The sequence below is a fragment of the Rattus norvegicus genome, chromosome 12 (assembly GCF_021556685.1).
Source record: "Rattus norvegicus strain SHRSP/BbbUtx chromosome 12, alternate assembly SHRSP_T2T, whole genome shotgun sequence".
NCBI classification, from domain to species: domain Eukaryota; kingdom Metazoa; phylum Chordata; class Mammalia; order Rodentia; family Muridae; genus Rattus; species Rattus norvegicus.
The window spans coordinates 33,917,550-33,935,702 of NC_141545.1; the positions used below are offsets into that span (position 1 = coordinate 33,917,550).

Genomic DNA, 18,153 nt, shown 5'->3' on the forward strand with positions numbered 1-18,153 from the left:
GGCACCAGTGCTATGGGACAATCAGTCACTTCCTGGTTGGATTTGGAACAACCTGCTACTATTGTTCTGTTAAGTGGACACAGCAATAAAATGACTTCTAATGACTTCGGCCATGCCTGCAGATCAGTGCACTGTTCAACCCTCACCAGAGCTTTCCTTGTAGATGGCAGTTAATGCAGAGCCCCACGACTGGTCACCATGCAGAGAGTAAGGGACTCTGGAGTCTCTGTAAACATAAAAACCCCAAGGATCCATGCAGAAGAGGGGGCAGACAGATTGTGAGAGCCAGAGGCGGTGGATGACTTCAGGGAAACTGTCCCCTAGACATAAACTGGAAATGCGTGCACGAACTCACAGAGATGGTGACAGCGCGAGACCTGCAAAAGCTCAAGGCAGACAAAACCCCAGCACGGGGTGGGGTGGGGTATACGAGTCCACTCCTAGCTGGGCAGCAGCACTGGTGGCTGCTGAGAGGAGTCAGTTTTTAAAATTCGCGACACCCGCTGTTATCAACCACCCTGGAGGGGGAGGGCGCCTGGGTGTAGTTGGCCAACACAAAGTGGACTCCATGAACCCATTAGGAAAGAGATAAGAGAGACACCCGGAAGATGGGCTAGCAGGGAGGTGGGGGATGACAGGGAAGTGGGGGAGGAGAATGAATATGATCAAAACCCAGGGCATAAAACTCTCAGAGAATAAAAAGGCAGTGCGCACCTCTGAACCCAGGACTCAGGAGGCAGAGGCAGGAGGATCTCTATGAGTGTGAAGCCAGGCTGCTCTACAGAGTTCTAGGACAGCCAGGGCTACACAATGAAAAACTGGCTCGTGCCTCAAAACATCAACAGCGACAAATGGGGGGGATGATATCTATGGGGGACCCCACTCCTGTATGCTGAAGCAGCAAGAGGCTCTGAGGCCTTCTGGAGAGCACAGGAGGTCCTGTGAGGAGGTCCCTTCTTGGCCTCATGCTCTGTGCTGTAGTCAGGGCTCTCACTAATACAAGTGAAGCTGCCTGTAGCTTTCGTCTCTTCAGAGAGAACCGTGGACTGTGGTTTCACCATCTCGCCTCAGCCTGCTAACTGCAGGACCACAGGTGCATCGCCATGCCCAGGAAGGAAGCAGGTTCTCCCGTGGTCTGACGAGTGCCTTCTCTTAATGGTGGGAAACCTTACACACTGGATTCAAACACCTTCAAGGGGCTCAGAACCAGAGGAGGGCCTTATCCTGTAGGTGACAAAGCCAGCCACCTATGGTTGGTGCTGAAGGCCACTTTGTACACCCCAACTCTCGTTCATGTGGACAGAGCATCCCCTGAGTGACCCCACCAAGGCTTCTGGTTTCCTCTGCTGTGAAGGACCCACGGATCATCCATAAATTATACAGATATCGCCACAAAAATTACAAATGTGATCAATTATCTCAATTACGGAAATCAGTTGAACTGTGCACTGTGACTGCTCAGGAGGAAGAGAGGAGTTTTTCATTGATTGTGATAAGATATTCTAGGTGATTCAGTTCATTCTGAAGTTTTGCAATTCAGTTACTGGAGGCAAAGGAAATATACTTGCCGTAGCCTGGTAATAAAGACAAGCGTGTGCTGCGGAGAACACCACCATCTTAATAGTTACCCTACATGCAAAATATAAATCAAATGCTCAACTCGCTATCCAGGAAGTTTAAAATAATCGAGCCTCCTCAACATGCCCTGTGAAGTCTGTGAAAAAAATTAATTAGTACCATCCTAGTTCTAGGACCGTCTAAAGTTGTAGGTTAAAACAGGGGTTCTCAGCCTGCAGGTGGCAACCCCTTTGGTGGTACTGGTGGGTCAAATGACAAAGGGGTCACCTCAGAGCACCAGAAAACACGAATATTTACATTACAATTCATAACAGTAACAAAATGAGTTATGAAGTAGGAATGAAAATAATTGTATGGTTGGGGGGTCACCACAGCATGAGGAACTGTATTAAAGGGTCACAGTATTAGGAAGGTTGAGAACCGCTGGCATAAAACGAACAGCTCAAAACATGAACAAAAGCCCTTGATAAAATGGTGCCTATCACAGCGTATAACCAAATTATGTACTCGCTTTTGCTTGTTTGAGGCAAGGTCTCAGTAGCCCGGGCTAGACTCAGACTTGCTATGTAGCTAAGGATAGCCTCGATCTCCTGATCCTCTGGCCTCTACCACCCGAATGGACTACAGTATGCGCTGGGACACCTAGCTTGGTTGAGCATTTGCACGGAGCCTAAGGACTTGTGCTTGGTCCAGACTCATGCAGCCTCTCCCTAAGCTTTATTTAAAGGCTTCCTGCTTCAGTTCTTTCATTTAAAGCAGCTTTTATTTTACATGGCTGAGCATTCACCCGCATGGATGTGTGTGCACTGTGTATGCACAGTGCCCTCAGAGGCTGAGTAGAGGGCATCAGATCCCCTGTGAGCTGCCATGGGTGCTAAGAGCCCAACCTGGGTCCCTTACAAGAACAGCAAATGCTCTTCTCCTCTGAGCCATCTCTCCAGCCTTTTGAGCTAGTTAGTACTTTTTTTTTCCATAATGTGAGGTAGGAGTGTAAACTCATCTTTTTCCATAGACTGAGTTTTCCCACCATCTTTTGATGAAATAATTCTCTTCCCTCATACTTGCCTATAGATGAATTGAGTGTTGATTTCTAGCCCTTCAGTTCTGTAGCACTGATCTATATGCTTGTCCGGGTGCCGAGCCTATACTTTCCTTTCTTTTTAAAAACGCCTTCCACCATATCCCAGGCTGGCACCTAACTTGTAGAAACCTTCCTGCTTCAGCCTCCCATGTGCTAACCTTACAGGCACAAGGCACAGCACAAGGCTTGCGATACCAGCTTTCAGGAAGAATGGTCAGTCTTCCTGCGTTGTCCATCTAGGCTTGTGCTGGTGCTTTGATCCTTAAATGACTAAACGAAAGACAACTGTTCTATCAGTGCCAACTGCTCTGTTAGTGTAAAACCCAGGTTCGTGAGGAGACAGCCCCCCTAAGAGGGATATAGGATAGTTTCACAGAATCCTGGGACTTTGCCTGCAAGCCCTTCTGTTGAAGAGCTTTATGCTGAAGTGTTATGGATTGAACAGTATGTGGTCCTGGTAATTCCCAAAAGTCTGGATTGAAGGAGTCGGAGGTAAGCAAGACTCCCCATGTGCTAGTGTGTGGTGGTTTTGTTTTTCATGAGACAGGAAGTGTCTTACTATGTCTTGTCATTGTCCTACATTAGTCCCCTAAATGCTGGTATTGTGTGTGGTGTGTGGCTTGTGTTAATAATTATGGGAGCTTAGGCCTAAGAATAGAGTGGGGATCTGTTATATTGTTCTCTCTAGTCTTGAGCATCTAAACCAGGGGCCAGCAAGGCAACTCAGGGGTTAAAGGCATTGCTGCCAAACCTGACGACCAGAGTTTCATCCTTGGGATACAGACGGCAGAAGGAGAGAGGCGACTCCTAGAAGTGGTCGTGACCCACATTCACCATATGCCTTACCAATAAACAAGCAAAAATGTACTAAAAAGAAAACTAAAGAAAACAAATCAGGCAGAGGCTGGAGAGATGGCTCTGTAGCTAAGACGACTTGCCACTCTTCTAGAGAACCCAGGCCACCTGTAACTCCAGTTCCAGAGGATCCAACATTCTCTCTCGGACTCTGTGGGCACTACATGCATGTAGTGCACATACATACATGCAGACGAAAGACTCAGGCACACAAAACAAAAAGGAAGGTGGTGTGTAGCTCAGTCCTGGTTACGTCAGAGGTAGATCTGACACCCTCATAACCAGGAAAAACACCAATGTGCATAAAGATAACTAAGTTATGAAAAGGTGCAGCATCAAGACAAGGCATTTATGCTTTTTCGTTTTGTTTTGTTTTGTTTTTTAACCTAAGGATTTACCTCATGAAGCAGAAGCAGGTACCTGTAAATCCAGGAACCTGGGAGGTAGAAGCATCCAGATCAGGAGTTCAAGGCCTGTCTTGGTTACATAGTGAGTTTGAAGATAGGCTGGGACATGAGATTGTCTCAAAAAAGCAACACAAACAAAAATAATTCACGATATGGCTTGAATAATCTATTAACAAGACCAAGAGACTCCACATGGTAACATACTTACCAGTAATTGCCCCATTCGATCATCGTTCCTGGCTGAAAGGGAAGTGAGATTTTGGTTAGTTGTATGAAAGAATCACGGGACAGGAATAAGGCTGTGACTATGTGCTGGGGTCCTCTGCCATGACTTAATATTTCATGGTGTCACGTATAAGTCATCCACACTGATTAAACCACTGTTAGTCCATCTGTGATGCTCTGAGAGACCTCTCCATCTCCCCCGTAGAAAGGCCATCGTTAGACTATCCTTTAATGCTGCTGCCACTGGAGGCTGGGAAGGGTGAACTGTGCACACAGGGAGAAGGTGGTCAATGGATACCATTAACCATGCTTTCTAAGTACAACTAGAGGCTGCCAGTAAAAGTGAGGTTGTATCTAGGCCACTCATTTTTAAGTTTTTTTTTTTTTTTTTTTTTTTTTTTTGGAGCTGAGGACCGAACCCAGGGCCTTGAGCTTGCTAGGCAAGCGCTCTACCACTGAGCTAAATCCCCAACCCCCATTTTTAACTTTTTTATTCAGTTCCTTTTTGGTGTTGTTTTGAGACAAGATTTTTCTATGTAGTCTATAGGTGGCCTGGAACGTGCTATATAGACTAGGGTGGCTTTGGACTCAGAGAGATTCACCTGCCTTTTGTTACATCGTGTGCCACTGTGCCCAGCTCACTGCCTCTCTCTCAGACAGTGCTGGGTCACCTGTGCCAACACTCAGTGTTTATAGACATTCTCCTTCAACAAGGGCAGTCGCTGTCTATTGCGCCTGGTTCTGCACGTTCTTGAAAACAAAATGTTACCTGGGGCTGAGGATGTAATGTAGCTCAGTTAAAAGTGTTTGCCCATGTATACTGGGTGTGGTGGGGCACACCCGTGATCCCAGTGTTCAGGAGGTACAAGTAGGAGGATCAAGAGTTCAGGGCTGGGGCTGGAGAGGTGGCTCAGCAGTTAAGAGCACTGACTACTCTTCCAGAGGTCCTGAGTTCAATTCCCAGCATCCACATGGTGGCTCACAACCATCTGTAATGGGCTCTCATGCCCTCTTCTGGTGTGTCTGAAGACAGCTACAGTGTACTCATATAAAGAAAATAAATAAATCTTGGAAAAAAAAAAAAGAGTTCAGGGGGTTGGGGATTTAGCTCAGTGGTAGAGCACTTGCCTAGCAATAGCAAGCACAAGGCTTTGGATTCGGTCCCCAGCTCCGGAAAAAAAAAGAAAAAAAAAAAAACCAAACAAACAAAAAAAGAGTTCAGGGCTATTTCAGAGACCTAAAGTGCCAGGGTAGAGGGTTACCTAGGGGCCCCACTGCTCAAAGGAGAAAGGGAGGGGGCATGGAGGAAGGATTGTAGGAGGGGGTGATAGGAGAGGGGCAATGAGTGGGATGTAAAAAAGAAAAATTAAATTAAAAAAATTCAGGCTATCCCTGGCTATATACAATTTGAGGCCTGCTTCAAAAAAAGTTATTTTGAAAACTATCAAGTAATAAACATTATACATAATGACTTAAATACAAAAGAATTTGGCAGAAGGGATGGGAAAGAGGGAAAAAAGTAAAACAAAAAAGACTAGACAGGGGTGGGGATGGAGGGCTGTGGGGATGTGGGTATAGAGGTATCAGGGTGTAGGGGTGTGGGAGGGTACAGGGGTGTTGGGGTGTGGGTAGCCGGGAACGAATCAAATCAAAATATAAGGTGGTTGTGGTGGTAGATGTCTGTCACCCCAGCACTCAGAAGGCGGCATCAGAAGAAGCTCAAGTTGGAGGGCGGCCTGGGCTACCAGAGACCCTGTTTCCCATCACTGCCACCATTCCTCAGAAGTAAATGTAAGATGCTAAACACACAGCGAAATGCTCGCTTCTGTTTTCCGGCCTGCATCAGGACGAGGCCCGCTTGCGTCTGCTACTTACTCGGAGTTGGTAGGACCTGAGTTCGTATATATTGGGGCCTGATCTCGGCACCGGCTCATTCCAGAAACTGAACTCCAACAGCAGCTGATTCTTCCTGGAGAGAAGCATGTCGCTTCTGGCCTTACGGAAACTTACAAATTCCTTTGGGTGAAAAAAAAATATGCTCATGAAATCTTCAGATACTTACTTAAAGAGATACTTTAATAACACCTGCATTCCACATGATAGAGTTGTAAACAAGACTGTCTTAGTTCTTTGTTTGGTTCCAGAGACAGGGTTTCTCTGGGTAGCCCTGGCTGTTCTGGAGCTCTCTGTAGACCTGGCTGGTCTCAAGGTGTGTGTCACCATGTCCAGCTTCCATTGTAGTTTTTAATCTATCACACTGAAATAATAAACTGCTAACTAATGCATTCGCTTTCATTTATTTATTTTAGCCTGTAACTAGCAGTTAAAAGGGCCACCTGCAACGGGCAGACAGCCCCAGGGCTACCCATGATGGGCAGACTGCCCGTTATGCGCCAGCTCCCCAGCCTGACCCCCAGCACCAGGAGAAGGTGCGCCAGGGCTCACAGGCAGCGCCTGCACTCACTCTCTAACGTCTCCCAGGTCTGTTGTTTGTTTTCAAAGATTCATTTATTTTACTTCCTGTGTATGTGTATGCCCCATGCATATGCCTGGCACCCACGAAGGTCAGAAGAGGGCATCAGACCCCCTGGAAATAGAGTTATAGATGGGAGTAAGCTGAAATGTTAGTGTGGGAATCAAACTTTGGCCTTCAACAAGAACGAGTCCTTTAAGCCACGGGCCAGGGTCCAATTCCCAGTGCCACATAAGCCAGGTGTGGAGGTGCACACTTACGGTGCCAGCATTTGGGAGGCAGGAGAATCAGGAGCTCAAGGCCATCCCTAGTATATAAGGAATTTAAGGCTAGCCTGAGCTGTATGAGACTATCTCAAACAAACAAATGAAACTTCAAAAAGAAAACAGTGAGTGAGTGGCTGAGTTGCTGCTGTTACCCAGGGCTGTGTCTACCATGCACCTTAACTAGCGTTTAAAGCACTGTCCCGTCCGTTGCAATGTGGTACCATGGAGGAACTGCGATTTTGACGGTATTAAAACTGTCAATTTCGGGTTGGGGATTTAGCTCAGCGGTAGAGCGCTTGCCTAGCGAGCGCAAGGCCCTGGGTTCGGTCCCCAGCTCCGAAAAAAAGAAAAAAGAAAAAAAAAACAAACTGTCAATTTCATGCTTATATACAATGAAAGTTCTACTATGAAGACGGACTAGTTTAATAACAAAAGCTGGTAACAGTGTTGCCATGAAATTCTGTGTAATTACACCCCATACACTAGACTGCATAAGCACACACACACACACGCATGAACACACACATGTATTTTTCAAAATTGTTACCTGGTTTTCTCTGAGTTTATTCATGACCTCCGTGAGGGCTGGATAGCCTCCCTCATACCTCCAGAGGTGGACTGAAATGAATTTTAAAGGACAGTAGACATTTAGTGTCAATGTACTTATACCTTGACAATATAGGTGCATGCCATGTGAACACAGTACAGCACTGTAGTCTAACACATTTACACCACACGGACATGGTACAGTCTTGTAGTGTGCCCTGTATCCACCCTTGAGTTATATTACAACGCTTCCATAACAGACCCAAGCATTTTCCTAAGAAGTCATTTTACAGTTAGTGACTGAAGAAACCAGCCATTCGATCCATGAAAGCAGAATGACACTTGAGAAGGACGGCAAGAACGAGCATCTAGTGACAAGCTCATGGAGTGTAAATGACGCAAAGCTGCAGGAGGAAAGGTATCTACCCCAGACTCTGCTTCCTACCGGCTTGATCCTGCTCGCCGTACCACGTGTTCCACGTGCCCACCAAGGTGCAAGGGTACTGCTTGTCTTCATGGATCTTTGGTAACACTTCTTGACTTAAAGAGAAGAGGCAGTGACACCAGTTAAACAGGGGAGGGATTTCCCCCCAAAACAGCACAGAAGCATCATCTGGAATGCACACCACTGACTGTGCTCCACCTGCCCCCGCGGCACATGCCTCTTGTGTTTTAGATCCCAGAGTTTTATCTGCCTGCACGTCCGTGTCCCATGTGTGCCTGATGCCCACAGAGGCCAGAAGAGAGCATTGGATCTCATGGAACTAGAGTTAGAAATGGCTGTAAACCATTGTGTGGGCTCTGGGACTCGAATCCAAGTCTTCTGGAAGAGCACTGAGTACTCTTAAGCCACTGAGCCATCTCTCCAGCCCTCTCCAGAAGATTTTTAAGAGGACGTCTGGAACTGAAGTGTCAGCCACATTCTGTGTATAACAGCACCCAACTTATCAGCAGCTCCGGTTTTAACCCCAGGTTATCTGCAAGATACAAGCAACTCCTGCACACTGATAGAGGTATTTACAAAAGACCAAAGGTCCCGGGGTCCAGTTTGCTTTTTTAGGAGAAAGAAAAAGGCTATTTAGGAATGGAATGTTTACAAAAGTCAAGTTCTGCTCCTGTCCATAAAGAATCAAAGTCAGGAATTAGACACAAGACCATGGAAGAGATCAGAGCGTGGGGAGAAACTGTCAAGAAAGAGGGGAGCAATGGGCAGCTCAGCAGAGCAAGGCTTTGGGAGCGGGCCGTAGGGGAAACCTCCCAACACAGTGGTGTGGAGCAGCTGGGGTCGCAGTTCTCAAGGTTCCCAGTATGACCTAACAGTGGGAGACCCAAAATGAAACATACGTGTGAAGCCGTAACTCCACTTGGCCAGCTTATGTGTCTCAGAGGTCTTACAGTAAACACAGCAGCCAATTCAGGGCCACCAGGAACAGGACTGGTTAGTACCTGAGCCTTCACAAGTCATGGCCATGTGTGACTTTTAACAGACATCATATCTGAGTTTAATGCCACAAAAACCTTCCTTTGGTGCAGACAAGGTCTCATGGAGCCAATAATAACCTTAAACTGGAGACAGATTCTTCCTAGGGACTGGCATTCTAGGCATGTGCCACTATGTCTGACTATACAGAACGTTAATACTAGATCCTATCTCAAAAAGAAAAGAAACGCTACCTGATCAGTGTATCTGCTGACAGCACGCTGTGTCACCAGTGTATCTGGTGACAAGTGCTACATGCTGCTGTTTAGTGTTTTGTTTTTGCTTTTCTGTTTGTTTTGTTTTAGATACAGGATTTTGCTGTGTAACCTTGGCCAGCCTGGAACTTGCTATGTAAACCACATAGGCTTCTAACTTGCAATGATCCTCCTGCCTCTGCCCCTACCTGCCTTTGTCCCAATGTCTGGATTATAGTCATGTGCTACCACATCCACTTAACTTTGTTGTTGCTTTTTTTTTTTTTTTTTGGTTCTTTTTTTTCGGAGCTGGGGACCGAACCCAGGGCCTTGCGCTTCCTAGGTAAGCGCTCTACCACTGAGCTAAATCCCCAGCCCCTGTTGTTGCTTTTGAGACAAGGTCTTCCTACTACTCATTCCTGGTTGGCCTTGAACTTATGACTTGTCTCAGACCCTGGAATTCTGGACTTAAAGGCATGCACCAGGGTGAGTACATTTTTTTTAAGATTTATTTATTTTATTTATATGAACTTCCAGGACCTCTGGAAGATCAGTCAGTGCTCTTAACCACTGAGCCATGTCTCCAGCCCCCGAGTACATTGATTTTTAACTGAATATCTGCTATTAAATGTGCCCAATATATAACCCAGGACTGCTTAGCAACGATGCAGATCTGGGGTAGGAGAGGACGAATTGAGGATGGGGTGTGTGTGTGTGTGTGTGTGTGTGTGTGTGTGTGTGTTCCTACTGGGGAGGAGTGACATCAGTATGGATGATCGAGGTGGGGACCAGAGAGGTAGGGGTGGGGTGGGGTGGGGGTGGAGCTGAGAGCAGGCCCTAGGCTTCTCAGCTACACAGACTCACATATGGAGTCAGCCCATTCTTTTGCAGGGCCCCACACTTGCTCTGACAAGCCCTGGTCTTATCTAGGCAGGGGCTGTGAGGCAAGGCAGCACTTGTACTGAGAACTGGATGGGTGGGCGGGCAGAGCCTCCTAACAGAGGCCTCTAAAGGTGGCAGTTACCTTATGGGGACAGGCGCTGCTCAAAGTTTTATAGGAAAGGAAAACAAACAAATAAAAGTAAACCACAGGGTTGGGGATTTAGCTCAGTGGTAGAACGCTTGCCTAGCAAGCGCAAGGCCCTGGGTTCGGTCCCCAGCTCCGAAAAAAAGAAAAGAAAAAAATAAAAAAAGTAAACCACAGTGTGGGAAGAAAACAGAACTCAAGCAGAGCGAGGTAGTGAGAATGCTGGATTCTTTGAAAGAACAGAAGTATTATGGGATGTTCTATTTCAGTCTCGGGGGGAGATAACAGGCTGCTAAGCACTGCTCACAGCAGGTGACTATGATTCGCCTCGTGCTCTAGCAGGGTGTGATTTTATAGCTAGTTTTTATAACTGTGTGATGTTTGGAATTCTGGGGACTTTTCAGAGGGTGTATGAATGGTAGGACCCCCAAGAGGTGGGTGGGTTCTTGGCTGTTTGCTGTTGCTGTTGGCTCCTGCTTGTTAAGTAGCTGTGCTCAAAGAAGAAATGAGAAGAAAAATTTAGATTTTCAAACAGTGAAGATCAAACTTGCCCCAAGGAACTGGGCACCCCTAATCAGCAGGAAGCAGTCTAACGATAACGTTGACCCTCTCTCCTCTTTCCTTCCTTCTCTCCTATCTACAGTTAGGGGGTGAAAGGGTGGAAGATGTGGAGAAAGGTGGAAGAAAAAAGAACCTACAAAGTAGCCAAAGTCTGGCCACAGATCAGTCTGACATACTTTGGGGTGTCACTAGGGCAACAAGGGACATGTTGTTCCAGCCAGGAATGCAGGCGGAAATGAAGTTAACTTGTGAGTGGCTTGGACAGACTGAAAGGGAGGAGGAGGAGGAGGAGGAGGAGCTTACAGGGTACCCTGACATAAGGCACATGAAGAATGGCTGTTCTCAGTGACTCATCTCCAAGAACCCAGGAAAGGGTTAAATATAACATGGCAGGGACAGGAGAGATGGTCATTTGGGGTGTGGAGTCTGAAGTGAGAGTAAACACATTAAAGACATGGAAGACACACAGTCAGGACACAAACAGGACAAGAAGAAGCCAGGGAGCAGGGCACAAGGGATATGTCATTTTGTGAGGGAAAACTAAGAGATAAACATCTTTGTTTTGGTCACATTTATTACTTTAAAAGTTCACTAGTGGGCTGGAGAGATGGCTCTCCCAGAGGTCCTGAGTTCAAATCCCAGCAACCACATGGTGGCTCACAACCATCTGTAATGAGATCCGATGCCCTCTTCTGGTGTGTCTGAAGACAGCTACAGTGTACTTATATAAATAAATGAATAAATAAATAAATAAATAAATAAATAAATAAATAGATAAATCTTTAAAAAATGTTCACTATCATTTCACTGTTGTTTTGAAACAGAGTTTCTTTGTGTATCCCTGGCTGTCCTAGTACTTTGTCTGTAGATCAGGCTGGCCTTGAACTTAAGAGATTTACATGCCTCTGTCTCCCAAGTACTGGGATGAAAGCCATGGCCACCATATGTGGCCAAGATTTATTTTTATTTTACCTGTGTGGGCAGCTTGGCCTGCATGTATGTCTGTGCACCATGTGCATACAGTGTCTGTGAAGGCCAGAAGAGGGCGCTGGATCTCTTGGAACTGTTGGAGATTTAACTGAGAATGGACCCCATAGGCTCATATATTTGAATGCTGGTAAAACTGTTAGGGAAGGATTAGAAGCTGGGGCTTTGTTGGAGGAGGTGTGTCATGGGGGTGGGGGGTTGAGCTTCGAGGCTTCAAAAGCCCAAGTCATTTCCAGTTAGCTCTCATGCTTGTGAATCAGGATGTAAGCTATGGGCTACCGCTCTACCAGCTACCTACCTGCCCATCTGCTTACCATGTTCCCATCCATGATGGCCACAGACCCACCCTCTGAAACAGTAAGCCCCCATAAGATGTTTCTTCTGTAAGCTACCATGGTCATGATTGCATAGCACAGCAACAGAAAAGTAGCTAAGACAGTTATTGTCTACCATGTGGGTACTGGGAACCGAACCCAGGTCCTCTGCAAGAGCAACAAGCGCTCCTAATCCCTGGGCCATCCCTCTAGCTCCTTCATGCTTAATTTATTGGAAAAACCTTAGCCAGACAGGGTGTCACTGTGTAGCCCTGGCTGGCCTGCAATGCACAGAGTTCTGTCTACCTCTGTCTCTGAGGGCTGGCATTAAAGGCTTTTCTTTTTTTTTAAGTCTTAGAAAGAATTTCATACCACAGCCTGAGCTGCCCTCCAGCCGGGAACTCACTGTGAGGTCAAGAATGACTTTCGACTCCTATCCTTTCTGTCTTTACCTTTGTGGGCTGGCATTCCAGGCCTTGTTAGCAAGCCCACCCCAGGTCCTCACACTGACCTTTGGGGTGGCATGTTTACTTAGGGAAAAACAGGGGATGCCTTACTTGTAATACTTCTAATTGCTAACACTCCAAGTTGGCCAGTGAGGGAAGTTCTTTCTGCACCCAGGAAGGCCAGAACAGATTCAGGTCACAGATGGTCCCGATGGGTGAGCTGTGAGTGCTTAAAACCGAAGTGCCACTGGCAGTGTGTCCCTCCCCCTCCCTCCCAAGTGCCACTGGTGGTGTGTCCCTCCCCCTCCCTCCCAAGTGCCACTGGCAGTGTGTCCCTCCCCCAAGTGCCACTGGCAGTGTCCCCTTCCCCCATTCCTCCCATCTGCCACTAGCAATCCTTGCTGCCCCTCAGGCTAACCTTTGAGCACTCAGCTTTAGGGGGATCAAAGATTTCTCCTGTGCTATAGAGTGTCAATGGAGCCAACCCATATGAACGTCGTTACACTCATCCCTCCCTCCCAGGATGATAGTCTGAGATACTCACCAAATTTTGTTGTAAGCATCTAGGCATTCCGGCTTAACGTTGTGAACTGAAACGAGAGAAAATGCAATGGTAGACTTAATGGACAGATGGACGGATGGATGGACAGATGGACCGAGCCGACCACCAGGACAGCTACTCACACTGTAACTTGTACAGACTGCTTGTCTCCTTTTTGGCTAGGAGGTTGGAGTGGGCGTCTTTTCTCGGATCGACCTTTCTGACAAATAAGGACTTTAGCCAGCTGTCTTCCCGAGCTCGGTGACCCGAGGACGTCACTCTCCTAAAGAAGAATAAAAACAGCGCACTGAATCTCTTCATGAGTGTGGAGGCTTTCAGGTTCTCAAGCACTGTCACACTCCCAGAAGCCTAAGTCCCTACCCCTGGGGATGGGGTGGGGGAGGCAAGCTGGGGAGAAGCAAGACGGGCAAGACACAAGGATAAATACGGGAAACCCATCATTAGAACAAAAGAAATGAAAAATGAAACTCGCTTTGTACACAACTAAAAAAAATACTGATTAGAAAATAGTCCTGGGGCCTTTGGCTCAGCAGACAGAGATGCCAGCCACAGGCCTGGTGACCTGAGGTCAATTCACAGGTCCTAACCATGTAGCAGCAGAGAACTGACCCCAAGGGTTGACCCCTGACCTCCACTCACATTCACAAAAGAATGAGGGTACTTTGAAGCTGGGTATAGTGGAGCACACGTGTAACTACAGCACTTGGGAGGTAGAGGCAGGGACAGCAGGGGTGTAAGGGTAGCCCTGGGGTCTATCAAGTTCAAAGTCAACCTGGGCTACACAAGACTGTGATGTCAGAAACCCAAAAGAAAAAGAGATAACTCTACACGCACCAATGATGTCCTCGATTGGAATTCTGAGATAAATTCAGTGAGAATTAACATCTTTCCCCTTCCTCTTATAATCTTGACTTTGTGATAAATGTGTGAATATGTATTTTATGTGTACGAATATGTGTCTGTATGTTTACATGTCTATATTTACATGTAGAAGTCAGAAGACAACCTTGGATACCCTCAGGTCCTCCCCCTCACCCCCTTTTCAGTACTAGAGACTGAATTTAGGGCCTCACAAATATTAGGCAAGTGGTCTGACCCACAGCCCCAGATTGCTTTAAAAAATTCTTTTTTTTTAGGGTGGGGGGCAGGGTCCCATTGTACACCCCTGGCTGGCCTGGAACTCTATATAAACCAGACTTGCCTTGAACTCACAGAGATCCTCCTCCCTCTGCTTCCCAAGTGATGGATTAAAAGTGTGCATCACCTGGCCCAGTCTGGTTGGCTTTGTTTGTTTGAGACAGGGTCTTTTGCTGGCTTGGAATGCAGGAAACAGCCCAGTGGGACTGACCAACAAGACTCAGAACAGCTTGTCTCTGCTTCCCTAGTGCTGGAGTATAGGACCTGCCCCACCTGACTGTTAAAAAGAGAACGTGGGGAATGCTGGGTGTGATGGCCCAGGCCTTTATCCCAGCACGTGCAGGCAGTGGCAGGCAGATCTCTAGTTCGAGGCCAGCCTGGTCTACAGAGTGAGTTCCGGGACAGCCAGGGCTGCAGGGAAAACGTCTCGAGAACCAAAACAAGAAGAGTGGGCTACTCTTCCATTTGACTTATTACGTGTCAAAGCTGTTATGGGCTAATGCCACTGTGACAAGGACAGGTGTCTGTCCCACATAGTTCTGTACTGACTTCCTCACTTTTGTGCTCTCTCTCTTTTATTATCCTATTTGTTTGTTTGCGTGGATGCATCTAAGAAGTCCGTTCTCTCATTCCGCTGTGGAAGACGGAAACTCAGGGCGTCAGGTGTGGTAGTGGGTACTTTACCTTCTGGGCTGTCTCGTCAGCCTGCTTCGTACTTCAAAGTTTGTTATGGATTATTCTGTGTTGGTGTATGTGAATGTAGAGGTGTGTGTGTGGTGTGTGTGTGTGTGTGTGTGTGCCTGTGTGCCTATGTGTGTGTGTGTGTGTGTGTGTGGTGTGTGTGTGTGCCTATGTGTGTGTGTGTGTGTGCCTATGTGTGTGTGTGTGTGTGTGTGGTGTGTGTGCCTGTGTGCCTATGTGTGTGGTGTGTGTGTGTGCCTATGTGTGTGTGTGTGCCTGTGTGCCTATGTGTGTGTGTGTGTGGTGTGTGTGTGTGCCTATGTGTGTGTGTGTGTGTGTGTGTGTGTGTGGTGTGTGTGCCTGTGTGCCTATGTGTGTGGTGTGTGTGTGTGCCTATGTGTGTGTGTGTGTGTGCCTGTGTGTGTGTGTGTGTGGTGTGTGTGTGTGCCTATGTGTGTGTGTGTGCCTGTGTGCACGCTGGCCTCATTCTTGTACAGTTTTGAGTGCAAACACGTGCGTGCTTCCAGATAACACACCTTAGACCTTAGAATAGCATCTCATCTATGGAAAAGGCCTAGAAAGTTGTTTCTGAGGTCTGCAAATACAGCTCCATGGTTAAGAGGACCTGAGTTGAACCCCAGAGTCCACATTAGGCAGCTCCAGGGCACTCTGTGGGCACTGCGCTCACTTGTACACGCTCACACACAGCTACATCGATAAAAATGGTAAACATCAAATATTAGTTTTTTAAAAAAAATCCTCATTTTATTTTGTTTAAATTTTTTTTATTAATTTCTATTTACATAAGTACACTGTTGCTGTCTTCAGACACACCAGAAGAGGGCATCAGATTCCATTACAGACGGTTGTGAGCCACCATGCGGTTGCTCGGAATTGAACTCAGGACCTCTGGAAGAACAGTCAGCACTCTTAACCACTGAGCCACCTCTCCAGCCCCCAACATCAAATATTAATTTTCTCAATCCTCCAGAGGCTTAGGCTGGCAAATGGAAAGCTTGAGGCTAGCCTGGGCTACATAGAGCTTTTTTGTTTTCCTTCAAAGTCATACAATGTTTGTTTCTATCATCAATCCATTCTTTGAATACAAAAAAAAAATAAACTTATTTTGAAGAATCTGAGTGAATGATAGCACATTTTATTTCAACAAAAAATTAAAAATGTAATTTGTATAACTTTTTTTTTTTTTAAAGACAGTCTTTGGCTAGCCTGGACTTCCTTATATAGACCAGGCTGGCTTAAAATTTGTGGCAATCCACAACAGGTGTTTATCCTCCAGTATATGCGTGTGTATCACAACACCCAACTTGGTTCTGTTATATGAGACATGGTCTCACTATGTGGTCCTGGTGGGGCCTGGAATGTGCTGTGTAGACCAGGCTGCCTTTGAACTCAACTCAGAGACCCACCAGCCTCTGCCTCTTGAATGCTAGGATTAAAGGTGTGTAGCACCATGTCTGCTTTTAAGTGTTTCAAACACAGAATCCTTTTTTTTTTTTTTTTTTAAGTTTGAGAAGAGATGGCTCAGCAGTTAAGAGCACTGGATGCCAGCACCCATATGACAGCTTATACCCTTCATAGAGTTAGAACTCTGGCTTCAGGGACCCTGAACCCCTTTTGGCCTTCCTCCATGGGCACAGGCATGCAAGTGGTACACAGGCACACATGGAATGCATATATATATATATGTATATGTATATATAATGTATATATATACATTTTTTAAAATAATTTTTCTATAAAAAAAAAGAAAAAAAATAATTTTTCTAAAGTTTTGTTTGTTTGGTTATATCGAGACTCATGAATGTGTCTGAGGTAATCTGAATACTTTCTTCCCTATTCTTCAAAGTACAATAGATTATTCAGACGCAAAGGAGGCCATGACTGGGAAGACAGCTGGTTGGCAGGGGTCTTGCAGCCACTCAGAGGAAGCGCCTGTTCCAATGGCTGTCTCCTCACTGAAAGCAGGACAGAGACAGCCACATGGGCAGAGGGTGTGGTGAGAAACTATGTGGTTTAGATGACTGGAGTCATCAAATCTTGACTGCACCAAGACTATGCTCACACCAGGAAAAGCCAACAGATTTTTTTTTTTTTTTTTTTTGGTTCTTTTTTTTCGGAGCTGGGGACCGAACCCAGGGCCTTGCGCTTCCTAGGCAAGCGCTCTACCACTGAGCTAAATCCCCAACCCCAAGCCAACAGATTTTTGAAGGATCATTTCCCCTCCTCCTTTGGGAAGTTTGTGGTATTCCACTGTCACAGTCTTTTGCTGCTCCTCTTGTTCACCTTTACATAGGACACTCAGTGAAAGCACTCTTGGGTGGGACCTCTGGCACCAATAGTTGGCTTAATGATCATCAGCCCCCGTCCTGGTTCCCCTGTGAACTGTACACAGTGCGCAGAATCCATCCTTCTGGCCTATGCCTCTCCTCAGGCAGACAGGCCAGCTAACTCTTTCCACAGCCTTTGTTTATCTTTCCAAAAACTGGACTGTCTGGCCAGGTGGTAGCGGCACGTGCTTCAAATCCCAGCACTGAGGAGGCAGAGGCAGGTGAATCTCTGTGAGTTCGAGGCCAGGCTGGTCTACAGAGCTAGTACCAGGACAGCCAGGGCTACATAGAAAAACCCTGCCTCAAAAAACCAAACCAAGCCAAGCCAAGCCGGAATGCCCTCTCTAGATGCTTTCCAAAGTGTCACCCCTAGCATACATCCTGGTTCTGGTTTTCATGGACTTACTCCAGGCTACAGAAATGGTGGGAAGCAACCTCATCTTGACTCCTGGCCACCTGGCCGCGGTCCAGTTGTAGAGAGACTTCGGGGTGGTCATGTTCAACTCTGCTTCATGCCCACTATCAGGACCTGTGGTGCCCAGCACTTACTTGCCCAGGTCTCCTGGCCCCACGATCAACAGGAGCCTGCCTTTGAGAGTGGCAGGTCTGTGACCTGCCCACCCAGCTTCTTTTTCCCACGTAAGTTAATAGTTTAGGCCAGGCATCATGCACACACCAAGTATTCCAGCACCAGGGGGGCGGAGGCAGGATGATCAGCAAGTCTGAGGCTAGCCTGAGTCTATCTTATAAACAAAATATTTTATAGATAGGGTCTTACTGTGCACCCCCAGCTGGCCTCAAGCTCTCAATCCCCCTCCTTAGTATCCGAAGTTAAGATTACAGGTGTGCACCCAGCCTGGAACATACCACGTTTTAGATGTTTGTATGACGCTATGATGTAGCAAATGGCAGACCTATGAGTGATGGGGCTGGAGATGACGCTTCAGTGGTTAAGGGGACTCGCTCTGTAATCATGAGGGCTGGA

The 18,153-nt window shown here is 46.7% G+C and overlaps 1 protein-coding gene and 1 pseudogene across 3 annotated transcripts in view; both read right to left on the reverse strand.

Moving 5' to 3' along the window:
- The window catches only part of Nipsnap2 (nipsnap homolog 2), a 38,372-nt gene that overhangs the window by 11,368 nt on the left and 8,851 nt on the right, over positions 1 to 18,153 (reverse strand). For all 3 annotated transcript variants that reach the window (NR_172102.1, NM_001394370.2, XM_087579194.1), the window contains 6 exon segments: positions 13,125 to 13,264; positions 12,985 to 13,030; positions 7,877 to 7,971; positions 7,433 to 7,503; positions 6,022 to 6,162; positions 4,130 to 4,161 (listed from right to left, as the gene is read on the reverse strand). Coding sequence is in view for 2 of the 3 variants with exons in the window: in NM_001394370.2 (NP_001381299.1) it covers positions 4,130 to 4,161; positions 6,022 to 6,162; positions 7,433 to 7,503; positions 7,877 to 7,971; positions 12,985 to 13,030; positions 13,125 to 13,264 (525 nt within the window). In the remaining variant the exon portion in view is untranslated.
- LOC120096123 (small nucleolar RNA SNORA76) lies at positions 6,455 to 6,600 on the reverse strand (annotated as a pseudogene).